At 38.5% G+C, this 24,944-nt stretch overlaps 1 protein-coding gene across 6 annotated transcripts; it reads left to right on the top strand.

Moving 5' to 3' along the window:
* Positions 1-839: 839 nt before the first annotated feature.
* On the top strand, positions 840-24,455 carry LOC111866487 (proton-coupled folate transporter). 6 transcript variants are annotated; one of them, XM_023855477.1, is made up of 11 exons: positions 1,179-1,404; positions 3,753-3,881; positions 5,353-5,812; positions 8,827-9,001; positions 10,564-10,744; positions 12,116-12,269; positions 14,345-14,446; positions 17,426-17,563; positions 19,970-20,053; positions 21,436-21,592; positions 24,114-24,455. In XM_023855477.1, exons 3-11 carry the CDS (start codon positions 5,467-5,469, stop codon positions 24,178-24,180), a joined length of 1,404 nt encoding a protein of 467 aa, XP_023711245.1. In that variant the 5' UTR covers positions 1,179-1,404; positions 3,753-3,881; positions 5,353-5,466; the 3' UTR covers positions 24,181-24,455. The 6 variants fall into 6 exon arrangements, with proteins under 6 accessions (XP_023711246.1, XP_023711245.1, XP_033608167.1 ...); XM_033752276.1 differs by lacking the exon at positions 3,753-3,881 and adding an exon at positions 2,980-3,068; XM_023855478.2 differs by lacking the exons at positions 1,179-1,404; positions 3,753-3,881 and adding an exon at positions 840-1,172.
* Positions 24,456-24,944: the final 489 nt, after the last annotated feature.

Genomic DNA, 24,944 nt, shown 5'->3' with positions numbered 1-24,944 from the left:
AGTGTGTTCTTTGCTGATACAAACAAAGTTAATTCCATCCATTTATCCTAAAAATTGTGTTAGATACAGCGCTTTTAAACACAATGCTTAAAATTGTTTAAGCGCCCTAACAGGAATGGACATTTAAACGCAGAGTAGCAACGTGCATTTTTTTTAATAGCACTTCACTCAAATCCAACCCAAAGGATATGGGTGAAGTGATATTGAACTTACTTATGGAACTGAACCCTTCTTGAGAACCCCCCAGTTGTGCAGCCACTCAAGAAATTTCCAGCTTTTCATGGATCCCGAAGGTTCATTACTGTGTTCACAAGAGCCCTCCACTGGTCCCTATCCTGAGCCGGATCAATCCAATCCATATCATACCATCCTATCTCTCTAGGATACATTTTACTAGTGTCCACCCATCTACACATTGGTCTTCCTAGTACTCTCTTTCCTTCTGGCTTTCCCACCAATATCCTATATGCATTCCTCGCTTCCCCATTCGTGCTACATGCCCTGCCAACCTCATCCTCCTTGACTAGTGATACTGAACACAGTTCAAAAATAGAAATAGGTTTGGGGGGAAACCTCTGCAGCACAAGAGATCTGGTTGTAAAAGATTTATTGCTATTCTAGCGAGCAAAGCACTGGGGGGGGGGGACACTCAAAATAGTTGCTATGTTAGCATACCTTCTTACCGACTGTACTCTCGGCCCTGTCTACCATTTTTAAATTTAGTTAAAGTAGGATGCGTAGAGATGGCAGCAGCATTGCACCGCGGTGTCATGGCGGTCATGGCAGCAATGGTCACCAGCGTCACCAGCATGCATGGCGGCGTATATGTGGTTAACGCAACCAGCTTTCTTCGCTTATTGTGTAGGACATGACGGCACATATGATGCATGTCACAATCTGACAAACGCTGGCGACAGCTGATAACCATAGACCACTGAAGCCACTGAATATCCTAATACAAAACTCTAGCAGCTCTGCGTACAATTGTTTCAAAGGACCACATATTGTATTGTTTTTACGGTTTTGACCGTTTTGACAGATGGCAGCCGTTTTAGGTCGACATAACCTTGAAGTCAGATGGTAGGAGTGTATTTCCTGGTGACGAGTTTTGTGTTGTGGGAGATATCGTGATTGATCGTGACCATCGTGACTCTGTATTCGTCACGCGACTAGTGAGTTTTGTCTTTTTTTTTTTGTAGTCACATGATGGTATTTTGCAGACGATTGTCAGGAAAATTACAATTCATGACTCTTAACATGTAGATCGTGTGACGCACTTTGTAAACAGAGCAGGTGAATTCTTTGTCGCAATACAAGTAACAGAGTAAATTAATGTTAATCGCAGTTATTTTGTAATTATTAGAACGGTTCATATTTTGAGTTTTGATGAAAAACATTCTTGTGGTAAGTGTGTATGCCACATTTCCAACATTATTTGTATTTCAGTATGAAGGCAGCAGTGCTTATCTCTTTACGTTTAATTTGTGAGAATTCAGTAAGTAATGAAGGATTTCGAAGCAAAGAAGAGTAAATTAAAGGCCACTTTTTCATTCATGAAAATCGCCTTCATATTCAGTGAAAAGTAAGACGACTAATGGAAGTAGATGTCATTGTTAGCGCGTAAGATGCCAAAGTGATATACTATAGTTAATTGTGTAAATTATAACTAAATTTATGATAAATTTAGGTTATAATAACTGGTAACAGTGGGGTTTGACTGAGCACTTTACAGATATTGGTGTGAAGTTTCATCACCAGCAGTTAATGAAAGTGATTTCCATGAGTTGAAAATTACTCTGAAAGTCTGCTGCAAATCACTCAACCAGTCCAATAGAAGATAGGTCTATTTCTTTCAGCATGTCTCTCCACTCATGATGGTCAGCAGCACAATTGACAACCCTATAGGCCAGTAAATGTTAACCACATCATAGCAGGTGGTGGAAATGGCCCCTGTTGTTATGCACACATTCCTTGCACCTCCATAAAAGGTTCACATTCATGTATTTAAACTCCCTTTCAGAACAGTGCAAACTTTAAACCTGAAATCTTGGGCTTTCCTGCAAGGTGTATAAGGTATTTTTGAGGGCATGTTCATACCTATAGCAGTGGGTTACAGACAGGACAGCCTGGGTTCGATTCCTGGCAGTGCACGATTTACCTCTTCTTGACAGAGTCAAGGCTGACTCTGATGTCCACCCAGCAATTCTCTAATTGGTACTAGGGGCTCTTTCTCCAGTGGTAAAGTGGCAGGGAGTGAAGCTGACCTCTCACCTCCAACTAGTCCTGAGGACCAGAAAGGTGGAGCTATAACTCCACTCCCCAATATGTCTTAAGGACATAGAGTTTAACCAGTTAAGCACAGGGGCAATTTTACCTTTATGTTCATACCTAGTCCCAATTTCAATGTATTTCTTCTCAGTGGGCATTCAGTATTTTTCTTCATTTCTTCGGTCCAATAATGATGTCACTCTAAATATATTTAGATCGTGCTGTGCATCAAGTTGTGTATGTAGATTCAGAGTTTTTATACTGTCATATAACATGTTGATTCTGTTGAATATAACATACATTGAATTGAATATATCAATAGATCAGTCAGTTTATTATGTTGAACACTGTATGTTTTGGTCATGGTTGACCATCATCAGGTTTATACATATATAATCATAAATATAGTGTTATATATTACTGAAATGGATCCATTTTGATTACATATTCAGCAGTAAATTTCAATATACTTATGATTATATATGTGCACACTTAATAATGGTTGATGACAACCAAAACATGTAGTATCTTTTGATCCATTCAAGTTAATCGCTTGTTATATACAACAGAATCAATGTGTTGTGTGTCAACATAAATACCACTGAATTGTGTGAATAGCTTTTATTTTTTTAATATTCAGAACTGTAACATTCTGAAATTTGTGCTGGAATCTTTTCACATGAATATCATACATGTGACATCTTAACACAGGATGTAATATGACTGACTGAACGTTTAATACAGTAGCAAGAACTGTGGATTATAGTCTACAGACACATGCAAAATAAACTTGCTTTGTGGTAAGTTGTTAAAAGATTTATTATGGTACTACTAGAGAAAAATTAAAGTATGTATAGGTTGTTTATCCTGTAAACTGTGCCATGAGTTCAAACATGCAGTGTGTGAGATGATGCGAGTAAAACCCATTCTCACTGCCTGACCATCTGAAGTATTGCAACAGGCTTTCAGACCACTTTATTCCTTGACCTTCTGGTCCATTATCCACTATTATCCAATGATTTGATTCTATATAGTGTGAGTTACTGACAGCATCATTAATTAAACAACAAATAAATAAATGAATAAAGAAATAATGTAGGATTTGAGGTTTTCACAACGGTGACAACTAAATGCCATCTTCTGGGATATGGCGCCCTCTAGATCTTGTGTGGACCAATGTTTCGGAGAAATGTATCACCTTCGTCTTCAGGGTAGAAATATCTGAGAGTGAGGAACCTGGAGATATAGGCGATACGTTCCTTCAAAATGTTGGTTCACACAAGATCTACATGGTGCCACATCCCACAAGTAGACATTTGAAGAAATAACGGATTACTGTATGCATCTGATGCTTGGTGGTAGGTACAAGAAATGATGTCAGCTGGACACGAAATATAAATATTATTCCAAAACATTATGAGCAAGGGTAACTCAGTCAGGAAAGAGACTGGCTACAGTTTCATCAGCAAAGATTTGGTTCCCAGGATGGACAGGAATTCTTCTCCCACCAAGGACATATACATTGCATTTGGGGCCAATCAAGAGATTTTTCTCCAGGGGCATAGTGTGGGAATCGGATATGGAGCCACAACTCATCTCTGTACAGTACTGAGGTTAGGGATGTTAAGATATTGTGATGCATATGACTACTGCTAGGCAACGGCTTGTTAAAAACATTCCTGAATATAAGCTTTCAACAATAGAAGGGCATATGTAGCTGGGTATTAGACCAATGAACACGCGGCTATAACAATACATGACAAGCATGAAAGGTGTTTTCTATGTGGACCATGCCGAGATTGTTTGCTGGGCAATTGCATAGTAGCACACCTCTACAACAACAGGGGTTCTGTGTTTTCTGTGCTGTGTGGTCCATGCCATGACTATATAAGGGAGGCAGTTTGAAGGGAGAACCACGTGTGGAGGCGGGATTGAATACCTCCACTGTGACCCTACGAGTCGTAGGAAGTGACGAAATGGGAAGTCTCAAATCTGAGACTGTAAAATATGGTCATCAGTCCAAAGGGACTTGGACCCAAGAAAGTCTCTGCTGGCAAGGGCCAGCAGCATATACAAAAGACAGGCCTGTCTTGTCAGAGAGGGTGCCCCACACAAACAAGAACATAGCTTTCAAATGGTAATAATTAATATATGGTCATGATGAGGCTCGACACCAAGACTTACTGACTGACTGACCGTCAGTTGCAATGTGACTTTGACTTGAAGGGAGAATTGTCAGAGTCAAGAGAATGGGAATACAATTATGTACAACAGTGTACAACAGAATTGAGTCAGGTGTCGGTAGCAGATAACCACAGGAAATTAGTAGTAGAACAAGAATTAGAAGTCAGCCTGTGAAGACTTAGTGTGTGATTAGAAGATTTGGTCACAGTGAGACTGTTTTAATTCTGTCACTAGTATATGACTAGTTAAGACTGAGAATCCTAGTGTGTAACTGTGAACTTTAAATTGTGTAAATCAGTGATAGCACTGTATTGCTTGTAATTAAGAGATATTGTATAAGGTGGTAATAAATCTAATCATCCAATCCAGAATCTGTTATTATTGGTCATGGAGCCATGAACATGTGGCAGTATATACCTTCATGCCTCCATATGCCTTTGTGGTATGGTGCTTAACTCAAGGGCAGTTTTATCTCTGAATGTACTTGATATTCATTCATTCATCAGTAATCTGTCAGATGACAGGTCCACAGTCTCTTCCAAAACAGTCCCTCCACTTAATGTGATCTTCTGATTTTGGAAAGAGACTATCCAGGAAAAGTGATAATGTGGTATTTTTTCCATTTGCTTTTCACATCACAGTACAACAGCTGTTCAAACCACTCTGGTCAAGCCTGTTGCTATACAAACTTGAACCATCTCGAGCATCATTTGCTCTGTGCTTCAAGTCGCTGCTGATGACGCTGCTTCCAGCATCAGTTTTTGGTTTTTGATGTCTCTCTTCGTCTGATAACATGAAAAAGAATATGTAATTGTATGTATATATGAGATTTTCAGGGACTGTACTGAAGTTGTGAAGAGCTCTGCGAATTAATGTAAATTGTAATTATTGTGTGTCTAGAGTGAACGTAGTGGGAGCTGTACCCATGCAGTGTCAGAACAGGAGCTGTCCAGAAGTCATGATGCCTCTTCCTGCCATGACCATGAAGAAATTAACCCTCTCATCGTTACGCAGATGACACTGGCCCCCAGAGAGCGCTGCTGTTGGTTGACAGTGGAACCTAGTATCTTCTTGGGAATGCTAGGTCATGCCCTCTCAAGTTCTGTGATCACGCAGCTACTATTAGCACGGAACTGCCAGGAAATGTTTCCCTTGAATGCAACAAAGTGTGATATGCTAGTTTACAGGATAGACACACAGGAAGCCCGACAGCTGGAGGCACTGTTGGAACCTCGTGTCACTGTACTGCAGATGTACAAGACTGTGATTGAAGCCTTCATTCCTGCGGTTCTCTCCATGTTTTTGGGGCCTTGGAGTGACCATTATGGCAGGAAACCACTCATGTTGTGGCCAGTGTTCGGTATGTTTCAGTTTTACATTCATACTAAATTAAGTAGGGGCACGCGGTAGCGTAGTTGGTTGAGGCATTATGCTACAAGCTGGAAGGTCATGGTTTCAAGTCCCAATGAGGTCATTGGATTTTTCTCAATTGATCTAATCCTTCCAGCTGCACTATGGTCCTGGGGTCAACTCAGCCTCTAACAGAAATGACTACCAGGAATATTCTTGGGGCTAAAGGGCGGCCAGCATGTAGGGCTGACAACCTTGCTGCCATCTATGAGCCGATTGTCTAGAAAAAGTGGGAACCTGAACATCTCACAACCCTATGGGCCTCCATGGTCTGTTCTACTTCACTTTTTACTTTTACTAAATTAAGTATGCAGCCTTCTTTATCATAAGGAAAGTCAAGAAAATATCAAAATATGCATGGATGAGAGTGGCCCTAAAATTAAATGTCCCAATCTCCATATCCTTTTGAGAATTTAAGTGCTGTATCTTTGTAGACAGTCTTAAGCCTTGAAGGTCGAGATGGGTACTTTATTTTCCTATGACGATTTGTATGGTTCTCCGGCATAATGCTTTAGGTAGCTAAAATATTGAAAATTTACGAACAGGTCATGTATCACAATGCTGCAAGTCACAAATGTTCTGTTGCTGTAATATATGGTTTCATAATTCTGTGGCACTGGTGATGCCGATATGTTTAGAATTTGACTGTTTCATTACAGTATATAACAATGGATGAATTTTCAGTGTTTTTATATTATTACTGTTTTAATTATAATAATTTTGTTATCATTGTTGATCTTCTCATATTAACCCTTAAAATTATATATATGTACCAAGTGCTGTAACATTAANATATATATATATATATATATATATATATTTGTCATGGTTTATCATCTAAATTTATAACAGGAAAAAAGCATTTTTTTTTTGTACAGGGCTTTAAATGTTTCTTGACAATTTTGAGTAAAGAGTTTGATTTGTAAAGTCTTAAGCCTCATTAAATACCATCTTAATGAAAATGGTACCTGTCTAACACTGTAATAACAAACAGCAAAGAGTGAAGTACTGTTTAGTGAGGTTTCATATCTGAAAACAAGGAAAAGAATTTGTTGTATTGGGACCACATTGCCATGTACCAACAATGTGGGTAAAAGAATCAGATGTAAGTAAAATCAGGATTGAATTCCATCAAGTGCAACAGTGTTTTTAATAATAAAATGGAGCCTTTACATGTTTCGACAAGTTATGGCTGTCATTGTCTGAAGCATATAAAGGCTCTATTTTATTATTGAGAAACATTGTTGAGTTTCATGGAATTCAACACTAATTTTACTTACATATGCAGTGGCTGAGGACTACAAACAAAAAAGAAAAAACAAACTCCGTGGCCTGTAGTCTGCAAACGAACTATATCGATCGAGGAACTGATGCTTGTCGTCGAAGTTAGTGCCAACTTTTGTGGATAGAGGGTGTCACATGGTCATCATAACGGATCCCCACAGCCGGTAATCTCGGTTTTCTAGACCCGTAATGGCTAAGGACTGTCTCATAAAAAGAATCATACATTTTAAATGAAAACACTCTGTGGTGCTTTTCATTTGGCTGTTAATAATACTGAAAATGTTAAAATTTAACCACTGTAGTTTTATTTCTGTGTTTTAATCAACGCTTCTGATGTCATTAGGGAATGGTTGGTTAAATGCAGCTTAAAAATAATGAATATTTGACAGATTTTTTTCACATGGCTTCTTGCCTCCTTGAAACTCTTTTGTGCCTGTCCATGAATGTGTGTGCCCCACAGTTTGGGAACACTTGAGTACCACTTGGACCAATTTGCTAGGTAGGCCGTGCCATGGCTCAAGCTCTTAGTTACTGTCTTTCCGTTGTGGCAGCCTAGATTTTATCTCAGGTTAAGTCAAGTGGGATTTGTGGAGGAAAAAATGGCACTGGAGCAGGTTTTCCCTGATAGTTTCCCTTGCCACTTCTCATTCTACTGAATGCTACACCCTCTTCTGTCATCTGGGGCTGGTACAGTAGCCCCATTGGTGGCTAGCATACCAAGTGGACTCAGTCTCACCCTACCCCATGAACTTGCTCAGTAGCTACATTATTGTTAAGAATGTTGACTGTAATGTTGATTTTGAGTCTGGGCTGTAGTATGCCATGTGGGAAATAGAATGATACTGTGTTACTGAGCTGTTGGGAAGTTGGGCAATGCACTGTTACAAACAAACAAAACTGACTACTCATTTATTTCCTCTCTCATTCTTTTACAAACATATGTAAAGTCATTTGACTGCCTCTGTGGTCTAATGGTCAGACTTCCTGGCTACAGATCCAGAGGTCTGGGTTCGATTCCTGGTGCTACCAGTTTTTCTTAGAAGTACTGGTTCTGGAATGGGATTCACTCAGCCTCGTGATGATAATTGAGGAGCTATTTCAAGGAAATTGTGACTCTAGTCTAGAAAACCGAAATTAACGGTCGTGGGGATTCGTTGTGCTGACCATACAACGCCCTCTATCCGCAAAAGTTGGCACTAACTTCGCCAACAAGCGGTGGTCGCTCGGTTGGTATATATAAAGTCATTTGGATGGCTGCTTGGTATTACAAATTGCTGTATAAGCACACTTCTATATTATGCCACTTGTATGTGTTCAGTGAAATGTTTACTTGTATTCCAGATTTTTTTGTCAATGTTTGTCCTATAGAATCATCCTATTCTTGCTACTATCTCAGCAGTGAACATGGTGACATTAAGTCACCACTTGACCATGAAATTGTTTTTTTTTCAAGGATTTAAGATGAATTGTTCCTTTCCTTTGTCATGTGTGATATCCAGTTAAAATGTGCGGCTGTACCATACAGGCATGCAATCAGTTTGATGCCTGATCAAGGCATATTACAAGGGACTTTCCATCCAGAGTTTGAATCTGACCCATAAATTTGTGCTGATGGGTCTGGCAATGAGACCAGCTACTTGTCCATGTTACTGGTACTCATATGATTCTTTGTCATTGCAGGATATGGCCTTACATATATAATATACACTTTTCTGTCTGTGGTACCTGATCTCTGTCCATTCTATTTCCTGCTGGCCAGTATTCCTGTGGCTCTCAGTGGGGGACTGATTACCGTTATCTCAGGGATGTATGCCTACACCAGTGATATCACTTCTGCTGAAAAGAGAGCTTTAAGGTATCAGTTAGTAGTGTTGCCTCTTTAGTTACATATCACAGTTCTGCTTCAGGCTTTACAAGGACATGATCACTTAAGAACTGTAAATCATGTAAGATTAACCCTTTTCCTATCTATTGTCTTCACTCCATTTTCCTAAAAATAATGTAATTTTAAGGTTAAGCTATGAAAGAAAACGGCATAAATGCAATTTCATAGCTTAATGAGTGAAGGTGAATGACCCAATGAAAGAAGTTTATTTCTTGATGTGAACTAAAGTTGAATATCACACTGTATGGTAATGGATGCTTGTTCAGCTTCATTCGAATATCACAGGAATAGGTTTAAGTGGATATCATGCTTTTGTGTGGTCTCAGATTGTGATCATAATAAATTCAAATATAGAGGCTGCAGGGAAAAAAGGTTAAGTTACCTCTGTGCTTAATTAAACACCACATCATGAAGATGTAAGAGTGAGTGAGTGAGTGAGTGGTGGTATAGTTTCATGCATTTTTAACAGTGGCTTTAGATGGAGGTGAGCTTAATGCCTTGCCATTCTACTCTCTGGTGAAAGAGACCCTGGTATGCATTTCATAGGATGCAGTGAAGAGAAATTCTCTTGGCTGTGCTGAGAATTGAACCTCAATTCCCAGATTATCCAGCCTCTAGCCTAGTCACTATACTGACTGAACTATTCTGGTTCCAGACATGGAGAATATTAAAAAAAAAATAGTAAAAAATAATATTCACATTATTAATTTCTCATTAATGACAAATTAGTGATGCAAATGCAACTTGAGTTTGGCTTTAATTTGATATTAAAGGGGCACGCAGTAGTGTTGTTGGTTGAGGGGCTATGCTACAAGCTGGAAGGTCACGGGTACAAGTCCTGATGAGGTCATTGGATATTTTTCAGTTGACCTAATCCTTCCAGCCGCACTAGGCCCTGGGGTTTACTCATCCTCTAACAGAAATTAGTACCAGGAATTAATTAAATAATTATCCTGGGGAGTAAAGCGTGGCCGGCGCGTAAAGCTGACAACCTTACCGCCACGTTTGAGCCGATTGTCTAGATAGTGTGGGACTCTCAACATCTCACAACCCTATGGGCCTTCACAGCCTGGTACAGGGATAGCTTTACTTTTTTTACTTTTACTTGATATTATTACTTTTTATATAAAAATAATTCCACATTTGTAAAATTAAAGATAGAAGTTGTATTTTAAAATATGTGAGGGTGAAAACTAATGAAGCTGTAAGAACTGTAATATTTTACATCATTGTCTATAAAGCAAGTACCAGAGTGGCATTCCAGCATGCAGAGAAGCAAAGGCTGCCACCCTGAACTGCCCTGGCTCAACTAACACCATTCTAAAGATAATCAGAATGACATGAATAGAAGCCAACAGGAAAGTTTCCTGAAGTCAGTCAAGATAGACGCACAAACCATGAGGAAACTTCAAGTCATATTACTTTATAAAAATGGAATGTAACAAAATGTCTCATGGCTGACCACATTCTTCAGTTCAAGTCTGTTGTGATACTGTTGCTACATGGAGCAATGAGTGTTTCGTTTGTTGCAGGATGGGATTCCTGGATGTTTGTTTGTTTGGTGGAGTGGCAGTAGGAGGCTATCTCAGTGCCCCGTTGTTCTCCGTAGCAGGGAAGTATGGGTACTTGACAGTGTTTGCGACAAGTGCCACATGTTATCTGCTGAGCTTCTTGTATGTGACATTCATACCAGAGTCTGTAAATGTGAGCCAGGCAAGTGAATTGGACACTAATTTATACCCAGTTTCTAAAGGTACAGGAAGTTACAATTTGGGTTGCAGAATCTGGCTGTTGCAAACAGACGGTCCTGTGTGGATGCACGAGAGAGACTAGTACAGTGACACAGATATCCATGTATGGCAAGCAGAGCAGGATGTGCTTGCTTCCTGCTTCTGGCTAGTTTGGTACATGGCTTATTCTTCGACTTTGAAGATGGAGCTGACATGTTCCTCCAAAACATTGGTTGACTTTCAGTTGACTGCCTGGTGTTACGTCTCATAGGCACAGAGGAGAATATTTGGACTATAGGAGAGGAAATATTGGTTGTTGGCTTGCTTTCTAATGCTGCACTTTGACAGTTAAGACATTTGTGCTGTTAACATCAACTGGTTGGTGTATTTATAACTCTTTTTTTCTATTTGGTCACCACTTGATCAAGTTGCATTATCGAGTTATCCGGCATACTTCACATAGGTTGAATGATTTCAAATTGTTCCCACTCTTGTCTGCCAGAGGTCTCTGCAGTTCTGCAACTGCAGTGACATCTAGGATCATAGTAGGGAACTTTTGTGGGGAACTGAAAATGGTGTCTTGATTTATCTTCTCTCATCTCTTTATCATGAGTGAAAGCTTATTTTCATGCCATAAATGGGCCCCCAGCTTTACTTCCCTTATGAAGGAAGATATGGTACAGATTTTTATTGCCCTTAAAAATACATCCACCTAAATTTGGTTTGAACCCACAAACCTTCGGTCCAGTGGCAAGCATATTACCACTGGATCACCAAAGCATGACTGAGACAGGAAATAATAAAAGGGTGAAGAAAATTTCATAATTGGGAAGCTCTTTACCATATGTTGTTAAGGCAGTGAACTCAAGAAGGGTGAGAATGGTTGGAACAGGGAAGGTGAGAAATGCATACACAGTTTGGTCAGGAAACCAGAAGAAAAGAAGCAACTTGGGTCACATAGGTTTAGATGTAATGATAATTTACACTAGATCTTAACCAGAATGTGATGGTGTGGACTTGATTCAGCTAGGTCTGGATAGGGACCAGTGGCAGACTGTTGTGAACATTTGGCATCTATAAAAGGTGGGAATGTCTTGACCAATTCAGTGACCATTGTCTTCTCAAGAACACTGTGTTCCATGTAGTTACTTAGGTTTCTTCTTTGAATGGGGGGTGAATATCATAAATAGTTAGAATGTGAACAATGCTATGACGGGGTAATTTATTTCTGTTCATAGCCTGTGTTTAGGTATACTGCGGTAAAATCTTGGGTAAGCAGTGAAGGGTCTGCAGCCTTGCTGAAAGGTCTGTTGTCTATCCTGAACACTGCAGTTGAAGCTAAGTTATTGTGCAGATGGGAAGCTCCAATGGAGGGCTGTGCAGTGTATTTGACATACGGCTAGTTTCGAAGATGATTGCTACCTGCTGCAAGAGAAGAGAACACTATAGACGAGCCATCATCTTCCTTGTCATCATCGTTATATCTACCTGTATCATTAGCTTGGAAGGTAAAGACAAGATACCTTTAAGTGGTATTAAACTTTGTGGTTTGAGTGGTGGCCATGGTTTTCTCTGGTCCTTCACAAAAGATGCCAAGATAACTCCTTAACATATCCAGTAACCACCTGCCATGTTCTTCCAACTTTTCATTCATAATCATCCTTATTTGAGACCATACAACTTACATAGTTTAGAAAGCTTCATATGGACCAAGAAGAAATATTTCCATTGTGAAGTTTGACTATTAAATTATTCAGATATGAAGCACCAGCTTTTGTAGTTAGGTCTCAGTCAGAAAATCAGTTACAGTGTTTTCAGAATTGTTCTTGAATGGATGCCGATGTCTTATAGTCTGTGATTATGTAACTGGCTGTTTCCCATGGTTCAGGTTCGGCATGCATCATCAGTCAAAAAAATGAAGTATGCTTCCAAAGAAAATATCAGTTTNGTTATTTTCTTCGTTATTATCAACATCTACCTCGTTGATATCTGTCTGGTATGTAGATTATTTTGCACACGTCAATTTTGATTTTCCTGTAGTAGCACTTAAAATTTTAAATTTAAAATTTAGAGAAAATTTTAAAGGATTTTAAAATTATAACTAAAGATTTTATAGTGCTACTACAGGAAAACCAAAATTGACGTGTGCAAAATAATCTACATACCAGACAGATATCAACGAGGTAGATGTTGATAATAACGAAGAAAATAACAATGTGTTTTTTAAATGTTAAATTTTAGACTGGGTTCAGTGTGGCAGCAACGTAAGAGTATACACCTGATGATGACCGTTAGAGGCCGAAACACGTAGTGTAGAAGAGAGCAAGATCAAAGACATATAATATATATTGTTTGCACTTGGGATGGAGTTTGTGTCATTTGTCATGTAGAGTGCAACAGGATGCTTAAATATAATATTGTAAATCAGTTTAATATCAGTTTCCCCATATATCTCCCAAGTTTGATCTTGAAGTGGCATCTGAAGTATCAGCATTCTTTAATTCATCATTGTTGATAAAAATTGGAAGATGTGTTTAATATAAACGTAACTCTGCTACATGTTTTGACCATTAAATAATTAGGTCATCATCGAGCACTTATGAACGTAACTCAAGTGATTAAAATATTGGCTATGATTAATAATGCTTAATATTTTTGACTGCTCTATGCCAAATGGTGACTGAGCAGGGATTTCCCTGTCATAATTTATTTGGCCAGTTTATATGTCTGTGTGTTTATTAGTTCATCATCAGCAGTAACTTCTTTGTCCTCCCAATTTGGATTCCTATTGATCATTCCAGCTGCATCTTATATGTCACCTGATCACCTTTGCAACATTTCTGTTTTCAGTAGTACAGTACTGTCAGCCTTGGGTGTTTAGGTATGGGAGATTCTGTCATACATTGCTTTGTTTCTAATTTTCTCCTTGTTTTATGTGTTTGTTGCATATTTACATGCTTGCATGTCTGCAGCTCTTTTTTAAACAAATATTCATCTTAATGGTGTATCCGGTTATTTCTTAAAGATTTAAAAATGTGTCTGTATTTCTGTTTTTTATAAATTTTTGTATGTGTGTCATGTCCATTTGTCCACAGTGTTCCTAAGGCCAGCTGCACATATCCTTTCTTGCCTGTAATTTTGCCTGTGTGATCTTAAACCTGAAAGACTTCTTTCAAGCTAAGCAATTGGCATACAGCATGATTATGTCTATGATTGGATTCCACAAATATTCTGCCTTATCTCAGTTTAGCTTCTGACTTGAAAGTGAGCAGGTACGAGTAAAATGATGAGCGAGAATGAGCATGTGTAGCTGCCCTAAGAGCAGATAATCATGATATTTCCACTACTGAACTTTTGCTCTTTCTGAACATTACAGTATTCAGAATATGCCACAAACTGGAGGAAGTGTAGTGAGCAGTAGTGGTGACAAAGAAGTGGGCTCAAGTTATTTGCTAAGATGTTTAAATAATCTGTGATACATTCATGGAAACTTTACAGTCTGATTGGCTATAGTTTTAGAGTACAGAACAAAAAGAGCCATATACAAGTGGCATAATTCTGGTATATGGACTTGTTTTTTCAGGTGAAAGTACTGTGTCGTTTCTTTACACAAGGGACAAATTTGGTTGGGATATCAGAAAATACACACAGTTTGGTAGTGTTGTGACACTGCTTTCATTATGTGGTAAGTTCGTTAGAAAATATGTTGTCTGTAGATGAAACTCACATTAACAAGTTACGGGTGAAATAAGTTTCCTGCATCCAGTAGGCCAATGAAGAGTAGGAAAGTGATTTTTATGCCACATAAAATTTGAAAAGTTTTAGTTAATTTATTTCGTGATGTCAAAATGGATACCTGTGTAGATGGCTGACATGTTAGATAATGGGAACTTTCCTAGTAAGTTAAATGGGGACAATGTAAATTTGAAGTGAACCACTTCTTCACAATTCTGAGCAATATGGTGGTTGCACAAAGGAAGGTGTTTCACCAGATGTCGTTTTTTGTAACACTTCTGGATATATTCCAAGATGAATGTCAGATAATTAAGCAACATTTATCACTGAAATTGCATGTTATTTTAATTTAAATAATATATATTGCACTGTTTAGCGGCCTCCGTAGCCTAGAGGTAACGTTCCCACCTCATGACTCGTAGTACATGGGTTCAAATACCCGGCGGAGGTTGTCGAATTTTTAAGGGCGGAAAAATTCAGGGAACAAGTCCTCTTGGAGGGACTTTAAGCCGTGGGTCCCATGTCGTAGCTTTACGGCACGTAAAAGAACCTCATATCTCCAAAGGAGGTCACTGAGCCAAATTAACGGACGTTTCCCGCCCAACAGCAGTCTCCTAATACCTCTGGTAGATGGAGGAAGCATTATAGATACCTCTCAGCTAGTAGAGCCGGTCTCGCTGGCTGGGCGGGACTGATGGTAAGCACCAGTACCGGTAGGATATAGAGACTGGTAGAAATCATAGAGGGAAGCACAATGGACCAATACAGGTCTCAGTGCGTGGGGAAACCCACCCTCTCCAATAACTAACTAACTAACTAACTAACTATTGCACTGTTTACTATGACAATGTGGCTGGTGCAGGTAAGCAAGCAATGAGACACTCAGGAATGAATGCATCCAACTTCATCATGCTTTTTATACACAAGGTTGCCCTTCTGAAGTATTATGTGGCTTCATACATATGACAGTTTGATATCAGGTGCTTGTTATTGTAGCAAAGCTCATATCGTTTAAGAAATCCAGTTTCTTGGTCAGAAATTCTCAGGTTGTGTGTTCGCAAATGTATATGAAAATGAAAACTTCAGTCAGAATATGCAGGATTTTAGGTTCTTGCAGCAATGGTTATGAAGGGCACTATCTTCTGGGATATCGTCATATAATCTGTTATAAGTCAACCAAGGTTTTGGAAGAACATATCACCCCCATCTTCAGGGTTGAAGAATATGATATGTTCCTCCAAAATATTGGTTGCCTTTCAATGGACTGCATGGCTTTACATTCCAGAAGATAGAATAGTTAGTGCGCCAGCTGAGATTTACACTGGGCATGTCCCAAGTACAAGTCAGAAGTGTTACTGCTTGAGCCATCTTATTTTATGATTAACATTTTCATGTAAGACCAGCAAATGGTGCACCCTACAGTTTTACAGTGAACTCTCAGCAAGGTCATCTTACTACAGGGTGGGGCGGAGAAACTTCCTTTTTGTGAAGACGCATTATGAAGGGAGGGGAGTTCGCAGAAAAGTGGGGATAGACTCAGCGAACGTGGAAATTGTGGAAGTTTCTGTCTAATACCCTCAATATAGGAAACATGAGGTGGACGAGTAAGCAGCGTGCGTTTGCTGTCAAAGCCTATTTTTCGAACAACCATTCCTACGTGGCGGTGCAGTGTGCATTCCATACTCAAAAATTAAGCCCAGAGGTCTGGTTCACAACCGGAAATCGATTGTTTTGTGGGTAGAGAACTTTAGGACAACTGGGAGTATGGTGAAAAAATCATCAGGACGACCACGGACCGTTACGACTCCAGAAAATGTGGAGGCAGTTCAACAGTCGATTTTGAGATCTTTTTCAAACCAGCTCTTGAAGAAATGCATCTAGGAAATGTCTGGTTCAAATAGCATGGTGCCACGGCCCACACAACTCGAGCTTCAATGACAGTTCTGTGGGCAAAGTTCCCTGGACGACTCATCTCGCTTCGAGGTGACATCCCGTGGGCAGCGCACTCACCTGATCTAACGCCCTGTGATTTTTTTTTATGGGGATACCGCAAGGCAGAGGTTTTTAAACATTGCCCCACAAACCTGCTTCAGCTGAAGAATGTTATTCGGCAGGCAGTAGCCCAAATTCTGGTGCACATGTTGGAACGTGCAGAGGGGAACTTCAGAAAACGGTGGCCACCACCTTCAAGATATTTTGTTTAAAACTACATGATTTAAAACTTTAAAGTGTGTTCTTTCATTAGCTAAACATAAATTTTGTCTATCAACAATAATTTTTCTTTTATTCGCCTTCAAAAAAGGAAGCTTCTGTGCCCCACCCTGTATTACATTTCAGTTTTATGTATATGTATATCTAATGTAACATCCTTTTAGACTTCATTGGGAAGTCTCAGCCTTTGTTATATAAGCTCTTGTACTATTACCTTCCCCTGCTTTGTCCTGTATTTCTTTCCATTGCTGTATGTTACCAAATGATGAACTGAGGCCAGTGTTTATCACTGTTTCCACAAGTTACATGCTCAAATAGCCAATTATACATAGAAAATAAACAGAGCACACTGAAACAAAGGACTGCTCACTCATTTGTGACCTTTGAGATGACTTACATTTGTGATGTGTGTTAACACTCGACAGTTTATTGCTTTGGTAACCCAAAATTGCATAATTTCAGACGTTTCATCTCACCAGTACATTTACTTTATATATATATGTATGTGGATATGTTAAGATGAATAGACTCCGAAGGGTTAATGGTGTATAAATTGTATTTGAGGAACACATTTGTGTGCTGAGCAGTTTCAGTGTAAGGAATACCTTTGTTGCTGTGTGCTCTGTTCTTGCCTGATTTCTGGCATCACGGTTTTGTCATGGTAAACTTAGCTGTTATCCTTTCCATGTGTTACATAAATTTGTGGAATTATCAACAGGAACTCTGATTGGAATGTATATCTTCAGCGTGTGGCTCAGAATCTCAGACAGTGTGTTTGCACTGTGTGTCTTCCTCACGAAGTGTGCTCAAACACTTATCTTTGGCTTTGCACCAAAGGATTGGTACTTATATATTGGTAGGTATAACTTGATTACTGTGTTGTATTTGAAGTTCTCACAGCAGTGACTATTAAGAGTTCTGTCTTCTGGGATATAACACTGTGTAGTCTGGTGTAAGTCAGCTAGTGTTTCAGACGGACATATAACCTTGATCTTCAGGGTTGAAGTGTAAGCCAAGCAAGAGACCTGCATGAAGTGAGCAGCAAGTAGAGCCTCTGCTTGCACTCAGGATTACTGGGTTTTTGGACTTTGTCCACTGTCTGGTATTCCACAAAACGCAAAAATTACAACATTTCAGAAACTGAATATGTTTCCATCCTCAGAGGAGGGTTTGGAGACGGGCCCAATCCAGTGATCCAGTGATTGAGGTTAGCACTTCCTGATGGACCCAACAGAGTAGGTGTTTCCCGCCCCTAACTTGAGGATGAATACAGATCCAGTTTCTCAAATGTGTTCGTTTATGTTTTTTAGTATACCAGATGGTGGACGAAGCCCAAAAACCCAGTAACCCTGAGTATTGATACACCATCATCAAAAGCCTTTAGAATCTACCTCTGCTTGCTGCCTGCAATAAGGGAATTTGCTTTGAAACTTATGTTTAAGTTGTTTAAGAGTAATTTTAGTGATCACCCATTTTCAGGCTAGAATACCTTCATTTCTTCAGCTTCGATTTTTTGCAAAACTCATGGGGGCGAGGTGCAGTGTGATATCCATTCTGTTGGCTCCATGCTTGACAGTAGGCATGGCAGGGTAAATTCTATAGTAAAGCCATATGAAGAAAATAAATATTGGATCTTCATATACCTCAACTAATGACTTAAAATGAAAAAAGAGGAAAATAACATCTTTATGAAAGAGAAAAGTGTACAGTATGACTGAGACAGGTGCTTTTGTAACAACAGTATCTTCAGCTTTGTGGGTTGGCAACACTAGTGAACTGATTTGGCTCAGTATCTGTGTTATATAGATTTTAATGGCATTGCTATTTCAGATTTCATCAGAGTCAGGCAGGTGCTTTAGGAGTTGAAAGAAGTAATGTCTGAAGTTTATTGCTTTCCTTTGGTAACACCAAATGGTTCAAAATCCAGCTTTCTTAACTGTGCTTAGCGGTGGTTAATTATTTAAAATTTCATACAGTTCTCTTATTGGTTTATAAATTGATAGAAGTAATTATTTAATTTTAAGTTCAACAAAATTTTCTTTGTATGTGGTATACAAAGCTACTATCAGATTTAATCTGAATAGAAGGCATGGGTGTTAGAGAAGACAGTAATGGAATCTGCACTTTTGTGTGCTAGTAACAGTGGATTGGTATGGTTCCAAATCAGAATTATGTTGCATATTACTATTGATCCCTGCATCATATTTTATCAAAATCTGGCAAATCAAATCTGACTCATGCACAAGACAGTATTTGCTAAATGACTGAAACTAAGAAACTTTTCACATCATCAGTAAAATATTGTAGCGTGTTTTGTGTGTCACGCTACAAATAAGTTCACGCCATTGTCCGATATAGTGAATTTATTCCTTTTGCTCACCTTACACACTTTACAATCATTACCACTTGCAGTGTTACAAATACTGCTTACAATATCTCGGCTGATACTGGACTGTCTTCTCTGGCGGTTGTTCTAAGACTCACTGTGCGAATGCATTCAACCCCGCTATATAACCTTGGTCGCTGCTATGCAACGAACCCTTTGTTATAACCATGGAGACTCCTGTTAGAACTACAATAGAGCGACCGTTGTTTCCTATGCAACGGTCTATTCTAGCGTTTCCGTAGAAGTGACTCTTCTGGATTCCCGACACGTTACAATATAATGAATTTTTGTATTCCTATTCAGTCAGTATGGTGATGGGCTAGAGCCTGGATGACCGGGGTTTAATTCTTGGCAGGGGGGCAAGAGATTTTTCTCTACTCCACAGCATCCAGACTGGCTGTGGGGCCCATCCAGCCTCCTATCCAATATGCCCAAGGGTCTCTTTACATGGGGTAAAGTGGCTGGGATGTGAAGCTGACCACTCACCACCTTCTGGTGCCAGTGTCAAGAATGGTGGAGCTGTATTTCCACTCCCCTATATGTCTTCATGGCATGGTGATTAACTAACACAGGGACAACTTTACCTTTTAATTTACTGAGGCCCTTTTCTTCTGAAGTTTGTTGCAGCATTTCACTTCTTTTAAGCAGATTCCATGTATTGTTTATGTTGTGCATATATCTACTGTCAGACTGAGTGCTAAGAGGGGTGGTAGCTTCCTCCACTTTACTGAACGGTGGTGTGGAGTGTACCTAAAGTAATGTGAAGTACCAGTCGACCACTTTACTCCATTATCCGCCTTCAGGATTCAGTACAGTGGTATATTAATATGCAGAGAAACAATTACTGTAATAAAAGGTATGATTCTCTTTTCAAAGGTAGTGCAGTTGGTGTCCTTGGAGGTGTTTCTGGTCCCCTTTGTCGCTCACTTATCTCCAAAACTGTGCCATTAGAAGACATAGGTATGTTCCATGGTTCTGATTTGATTTTATCTGTGTACCTTGTTGCCACTGCTAAATTACAATGTTTCATTTAATTTCCAGTGCTCGCGAACAAACAAATGAAAACTGGGTACTTACTGCGTGTGGTATGGTTTAGTTTTTTATACTGTTTAGTTCTAATTGATTCTGATTTTGAAAGAATCTATAAATGAAGTTTCTGTGATAAAATTTTTGGGTCTGCAAATTGATAAGAATTTAGACTGGAAGAGTCATGTAGAGTATATTCTCCCTAAACTTAGTTCAGCTATTTTTGTAACTAGGAGTTTATCTTATTTTATGAGTAAAAAAAAATTATGAATGCTGTATTTTTCTTATTTCCACTCTGTTCTTAAGTATGGAATAATTTTGGGGGGCAACTCAACGAATAATTTTAGAGTTTTTAAAAAACAAAAAAAAAAAGGTAATAAGGATTATATCTGGAGTGGGACCTAGAGACTCTAGTAGGGATCTTTTTAAGAAATTGAATATACTGCCATTGTAATGTGAATACATTCTCTCATTGATGATGTTCGTGATTGATAATCAAACTAAATTTTGTTCAGGTTTAGATGTTCATGGTTTGAATACAAGAAATCGAAAGCAATTATATTTGCCAAACTCTAATCTTTCTGCTTTTCAGAAAGGTACTATGTTTACTGCTATTAAACTATTCAACAGATTGCCCATAACCATTCAAAGCCCTAAAGAGGATAGAATTAGTTTTAAAAATAGGCTGTTTTTATATCTTATGAATAATTCCTTTTATACAGTTTCTGAATATGTGGAGCATAACATAAACAATTAGTTTTAATTATTTTGTTATCTGTGTGTTTGTTTAAATTTGTTTTTATATCTTATGAATAATTCCTTTTATATAGTTTCTGAATATGTGGAGCATAACATAAACAATTACTTTTAATTATTTTGTTATCTGTGTGTTTGTTTAAATTTTTGTATGACGACCTTCATGTCCATTTGTTTGGACTTGTGAAATGAAATGTATGTATGTATGTATGTAGGAATGTTTCTGTAGCCATCTATTAGCCAACTTGATGCCTAAAATAGCATTGAGAAAGTTATATATATATTCATTAATTTCTGTATAATAATATAATATTCATGGTCAGATTTTTTTTTGTATCGAGTATCCATGTAGTACCATAAATATGACTATAGAGAAAACTGCTAATGCTCTTGTTTGAGTTTACCAGAGGAAGAGATTTGAGGTTGTACTGTTTTGGGTGTCAACTTCTTTGCTTGTTTTAAAAATAACAGTTTTTGGCTTGATGATATGAATGCTTAAATATTGGAAGGTCAGAACAACAGAGAGCTTTAAATATAGGTTATGTGTGTAATGTTTACAGGTACAGTGTTTGCAATGACTTCAATGATAGAGTCGCTGACACCCATTGCTGCCTCACCTCTCTACACATTTGTCTACAATGCGACCCTTCTGACATTTCCTGGAACATTTTATATTGTTTCCTGTGCAATATTTGGTCTGGATGTTATACTGTTGAGGTTTGTAGCTGCATGCAAGAATTTTAACTGTTGACAGGCCTGTACAAGTAGTGAACAGGCAACAACAACAAACAGCTACTCCATGAAAGGAGAAGAAGAATTGTTCATTCACAGGGCACAGAAGGAAGACAGTAATAGCCTTTTCACAGAGCATAGGAGAAAGAGTAACATAGCCAGTGACCCTAAAATGCGCTGTTCATGAACAGGGAGGACATATGAAGTGAAAAAGAAGCAAGTGGGGAGACTGAAGAAAATTAAGCATAAGAGAAAGGAGGTGGGAGTAAGAGGAAAGGCAATGGGGGAAAGGGAGAAAGAGAGAAAGGACAGGGAGGGCCTGAGAAGGGCAGTTCAAATGGGCCAGGGTACAAAGAAAAACAGTTGTCCTTAGGAAGAATATTCCACTGTTTCTTCAAAGTGTAGATGAGAGGTTACTCAGGGCGAGATCATCATTCCTGGTAATGTTTTGATGGAACTTAGTTCGAATGGCTTCACTGATAATGCAGTTCATGCATTTGGGTGTTCTGGCAGGGATAGTGCTCTTAAAGTTGGATGTGTTGACCCTGGTAGATGTGTTCTGCTGTAACTGACTTCTTTTTTAATTTTTTTTTAAATTCGCTTAGTGGGGGGTGGAGTCCAACTGAGTCCACTCGGTATGGCGGCCACTGATTGGCCTATTGTACCTGCCCCGGGTGATTATGATGATGGAGAATTTGGTGGAATGAAGATTGGCAGGGGAAATCGAAATACTCGGAGAAAACCCGCCCCAGCACCACAAATCTCACTTGACCAGACCTGGGCCGCTGCGGTGGGAAGCCAGCGACTAACCACTTGAGCTATGGTGCGGCCTGCTGTAACTGACTTTGTCTCGTACTGTCTTCACAGGCCATCTGTAACAGAACACAGCATCAGTTGCCCCCTCCCCTCTTCTTTTCTACCCATGGTTTTGAGTGACCCATTCTGTTTCATGTGTATAACTAGACACTTTCCCAAATAGGCTCACTTCAGCCCTGAATATGCAGGCAGCTTGTTCTTCTGAAACGTTTATAACCATCTGCCATGCTACATGGCATCACATTCAAGATGACTGCACTCTTTAATATTTAATGCTGAGAGCTCCAGTTATAAAGTTCTTAGCTGTTTTCTGTAATTAATGATGAACCCTCACTTCCATAATGCAGTGAAAATTATGCCTTTAAAGCATTGATTCTTCCATTGATTTATAATAGTTGGTGTAAAAACTATCATTTGGCTGTATATACAATATCTTAAAATTTGTACTACAGTCACTACTCGATTTATTCAACAGTTGGTTTCGTAGAGAAAGTCACGGAGGGTGGAATTGCATAAATCGAACGTGATTTTCCCACAAGAATCAAGGAAAGTATCTAAGATCTGCTTCAGAAAGTGTCAGAATATTCTTTCCATTACTTAAACTGATTGTCTTATGCAATACATTACATCCTTCTTATTTTAATAATATTTATATAATTTAAGTATGAATAAATTGTGTTTATAATTATTTACTTTGAAAGGAACATTGCTAGACATTGCTGAGGAAGGGAATGGCCACCACTACTTAGTCAAAATCACTGGCGCAGTTGTCCCAAGATACACAGACAACAAAATCAACTTGCTTCACTCTCAGACATTGAGAAACATATTTAAAATTAATTTTAAATATTGTTGAATAGTTTTTAGATTTCAGAAGCACTTTTTTTTATTAATAAATAAATTATAAAAATTAGACTCATGGATCTCATTGTAGATGGCTTGCTAAGTGGATGGGTTGATGAGTCATAGAGCTGTAAGGGGACATGGTTGAAAGATGATGTTAATGCAAGCGAATACAGTGGTAGAGAAGAGGATTGAATTTGTTGAAAAATCAGTAGTGTTGAGTTTTGCATTTGTGGCCATTGAAATTGATGGTAAAATTTCACTAGAGGTATGTAGTGGATCTTCTGGCTGTTAATTAAAAAACAATACATTTTTAGTTACTTTCCAGTTTCTGATTTCTTGTGCAACAGTAGATGTGCAGAAGAGGTTGTGCAGTTGGGCCAGATTTCCCTTTCTTCTCTTGTATTCCTTCTGTGCCACACATGCTTGCCCTTCTCCCTGCCCCTCTTAATTGTCCAGCAAGCAATTAACATCAAAGTGAGTGCTAGGAATTGAATTTGGTTAAAATTAATTGACTGTTTTAAAAAGAAATAACATTTTTTGAAATCGCATATAACAAGGAATTTTTGTATGCTGTAACACAAAGTAGATTGCGTATATAGTTAGTTTACAATCAGCATATCAAACAAAACGAAATGGTGGAACAACCCTGACAGAAGATAAATGTAGCTACATCTTGGTATCAGAGTCTTTCTTGTGTCTGACAGAAGTAAATTTCAGAAAAGCATGAGATAGTGGTATGTCATTATTGGTGGTAATTTTTAAGATGTATGTAAAGTAACAGGATTGTAGATGTTATCACTGTAGAGTACCTTATATGCTCACATTATTTGTGTAAATGTTTCAGCTGGGTGATTGTGCTACAGCATTTGTCACCAGCACACAGCTACACTCGGATTCAACAGGTAGAATGAATCAAGAAGTAGTGCATGAGCAGGTAACTTCGGACCTCTATATAGTAGATTCTGTAACTCAATCTCAGTGAACAAAGATTTTCTCAACAGTTTCAGACATGACTGCATGATTGTTAGGCACATTATGTCATGTCAGAATTGAACCTAACCTGATGATTCAAAACAAATAGTTCTCATAAAACTTTAACAGTTCTTCTATACTGAGACATATACTACTCAAAGAATCTATGTTCTCCAGAACAAATCTTTTAGTTTCTTTTGTCACTTTCATTTACGGGTCATTCCATGTGAAATCATCCAGAAAGGTCGCTCACCATTTTTAAAAAAAATTATATTTTGTACACTTATTTATACATATTTTCATACTACAAAAAAATTTTTAAAAAAATTCTAATCCGCTCAGTTCTCTCGGTACAGGCGTTTTTATAATGCGAAAAAACGCGTTTTCGGCTGAAATGGAGGTTTGCGTTATCTTCCATATCTCGATAACTATTGAAGCTACAGACTCCAATAAAAACGCTATTTGTTCCTCATGATATGGACTACAAATCATATTATTACAAGTTTTTACTCAGCTCACTTTCTGTAGGTGTAATTAAACTTGAAACTTACCTATCGATTTTGGGAAAAACGCTATTTTTGACCTTCAAAAACCAATGGGAGGGGGAAAGTATCAGATCTGTGATTTCTACCATTTGTTGTTACCTATATGGGGAATATAATCACTTAGTTTTGAATCCCGTACCTAGTTTCCAAAATTTTCC

The sequence above is a fragment of the Cryptotermes secundus genome, unplaced genomic scaffold (assembly GCF_002891405.2).
Source record: "Cryptotermes secundus unplaced genomic scaffold, Csec_1.0 scaffold375, whole genome shotgun sequence".
NCBI lineage: Eukaryota > Metazoa > Arthropoda > Insecta > Blattodea > Kalotermitidae > Cryptotermes > Cryptotermes secundus.
This window is presented reverse-complemented; position numbering and strand designations above follow the sequence as displayed.

What these genes read in the sequence shown, in the direction of transcription:
- LOC111866487 (XM_023855475.1), top strand. An exon ending in GCTGAAAAGAGAGCTTTAAG is followed by an intron (nt 9,002 to 10,563) that starts GTATCAGTTAGT and finishes CGTTTGTTGCAG; the next exon opens with GATGGGATTCCTGGATGTTT. An exon ending in CTGTATCATTAGCTTGGAAG is followed by an intron (nt 12,270 to 14,344) that starts GTAAAGACAAGA and finishes TTGTTTTTTCAG; the next exon opens with GTGAAAGTACTGTGTCGTTT.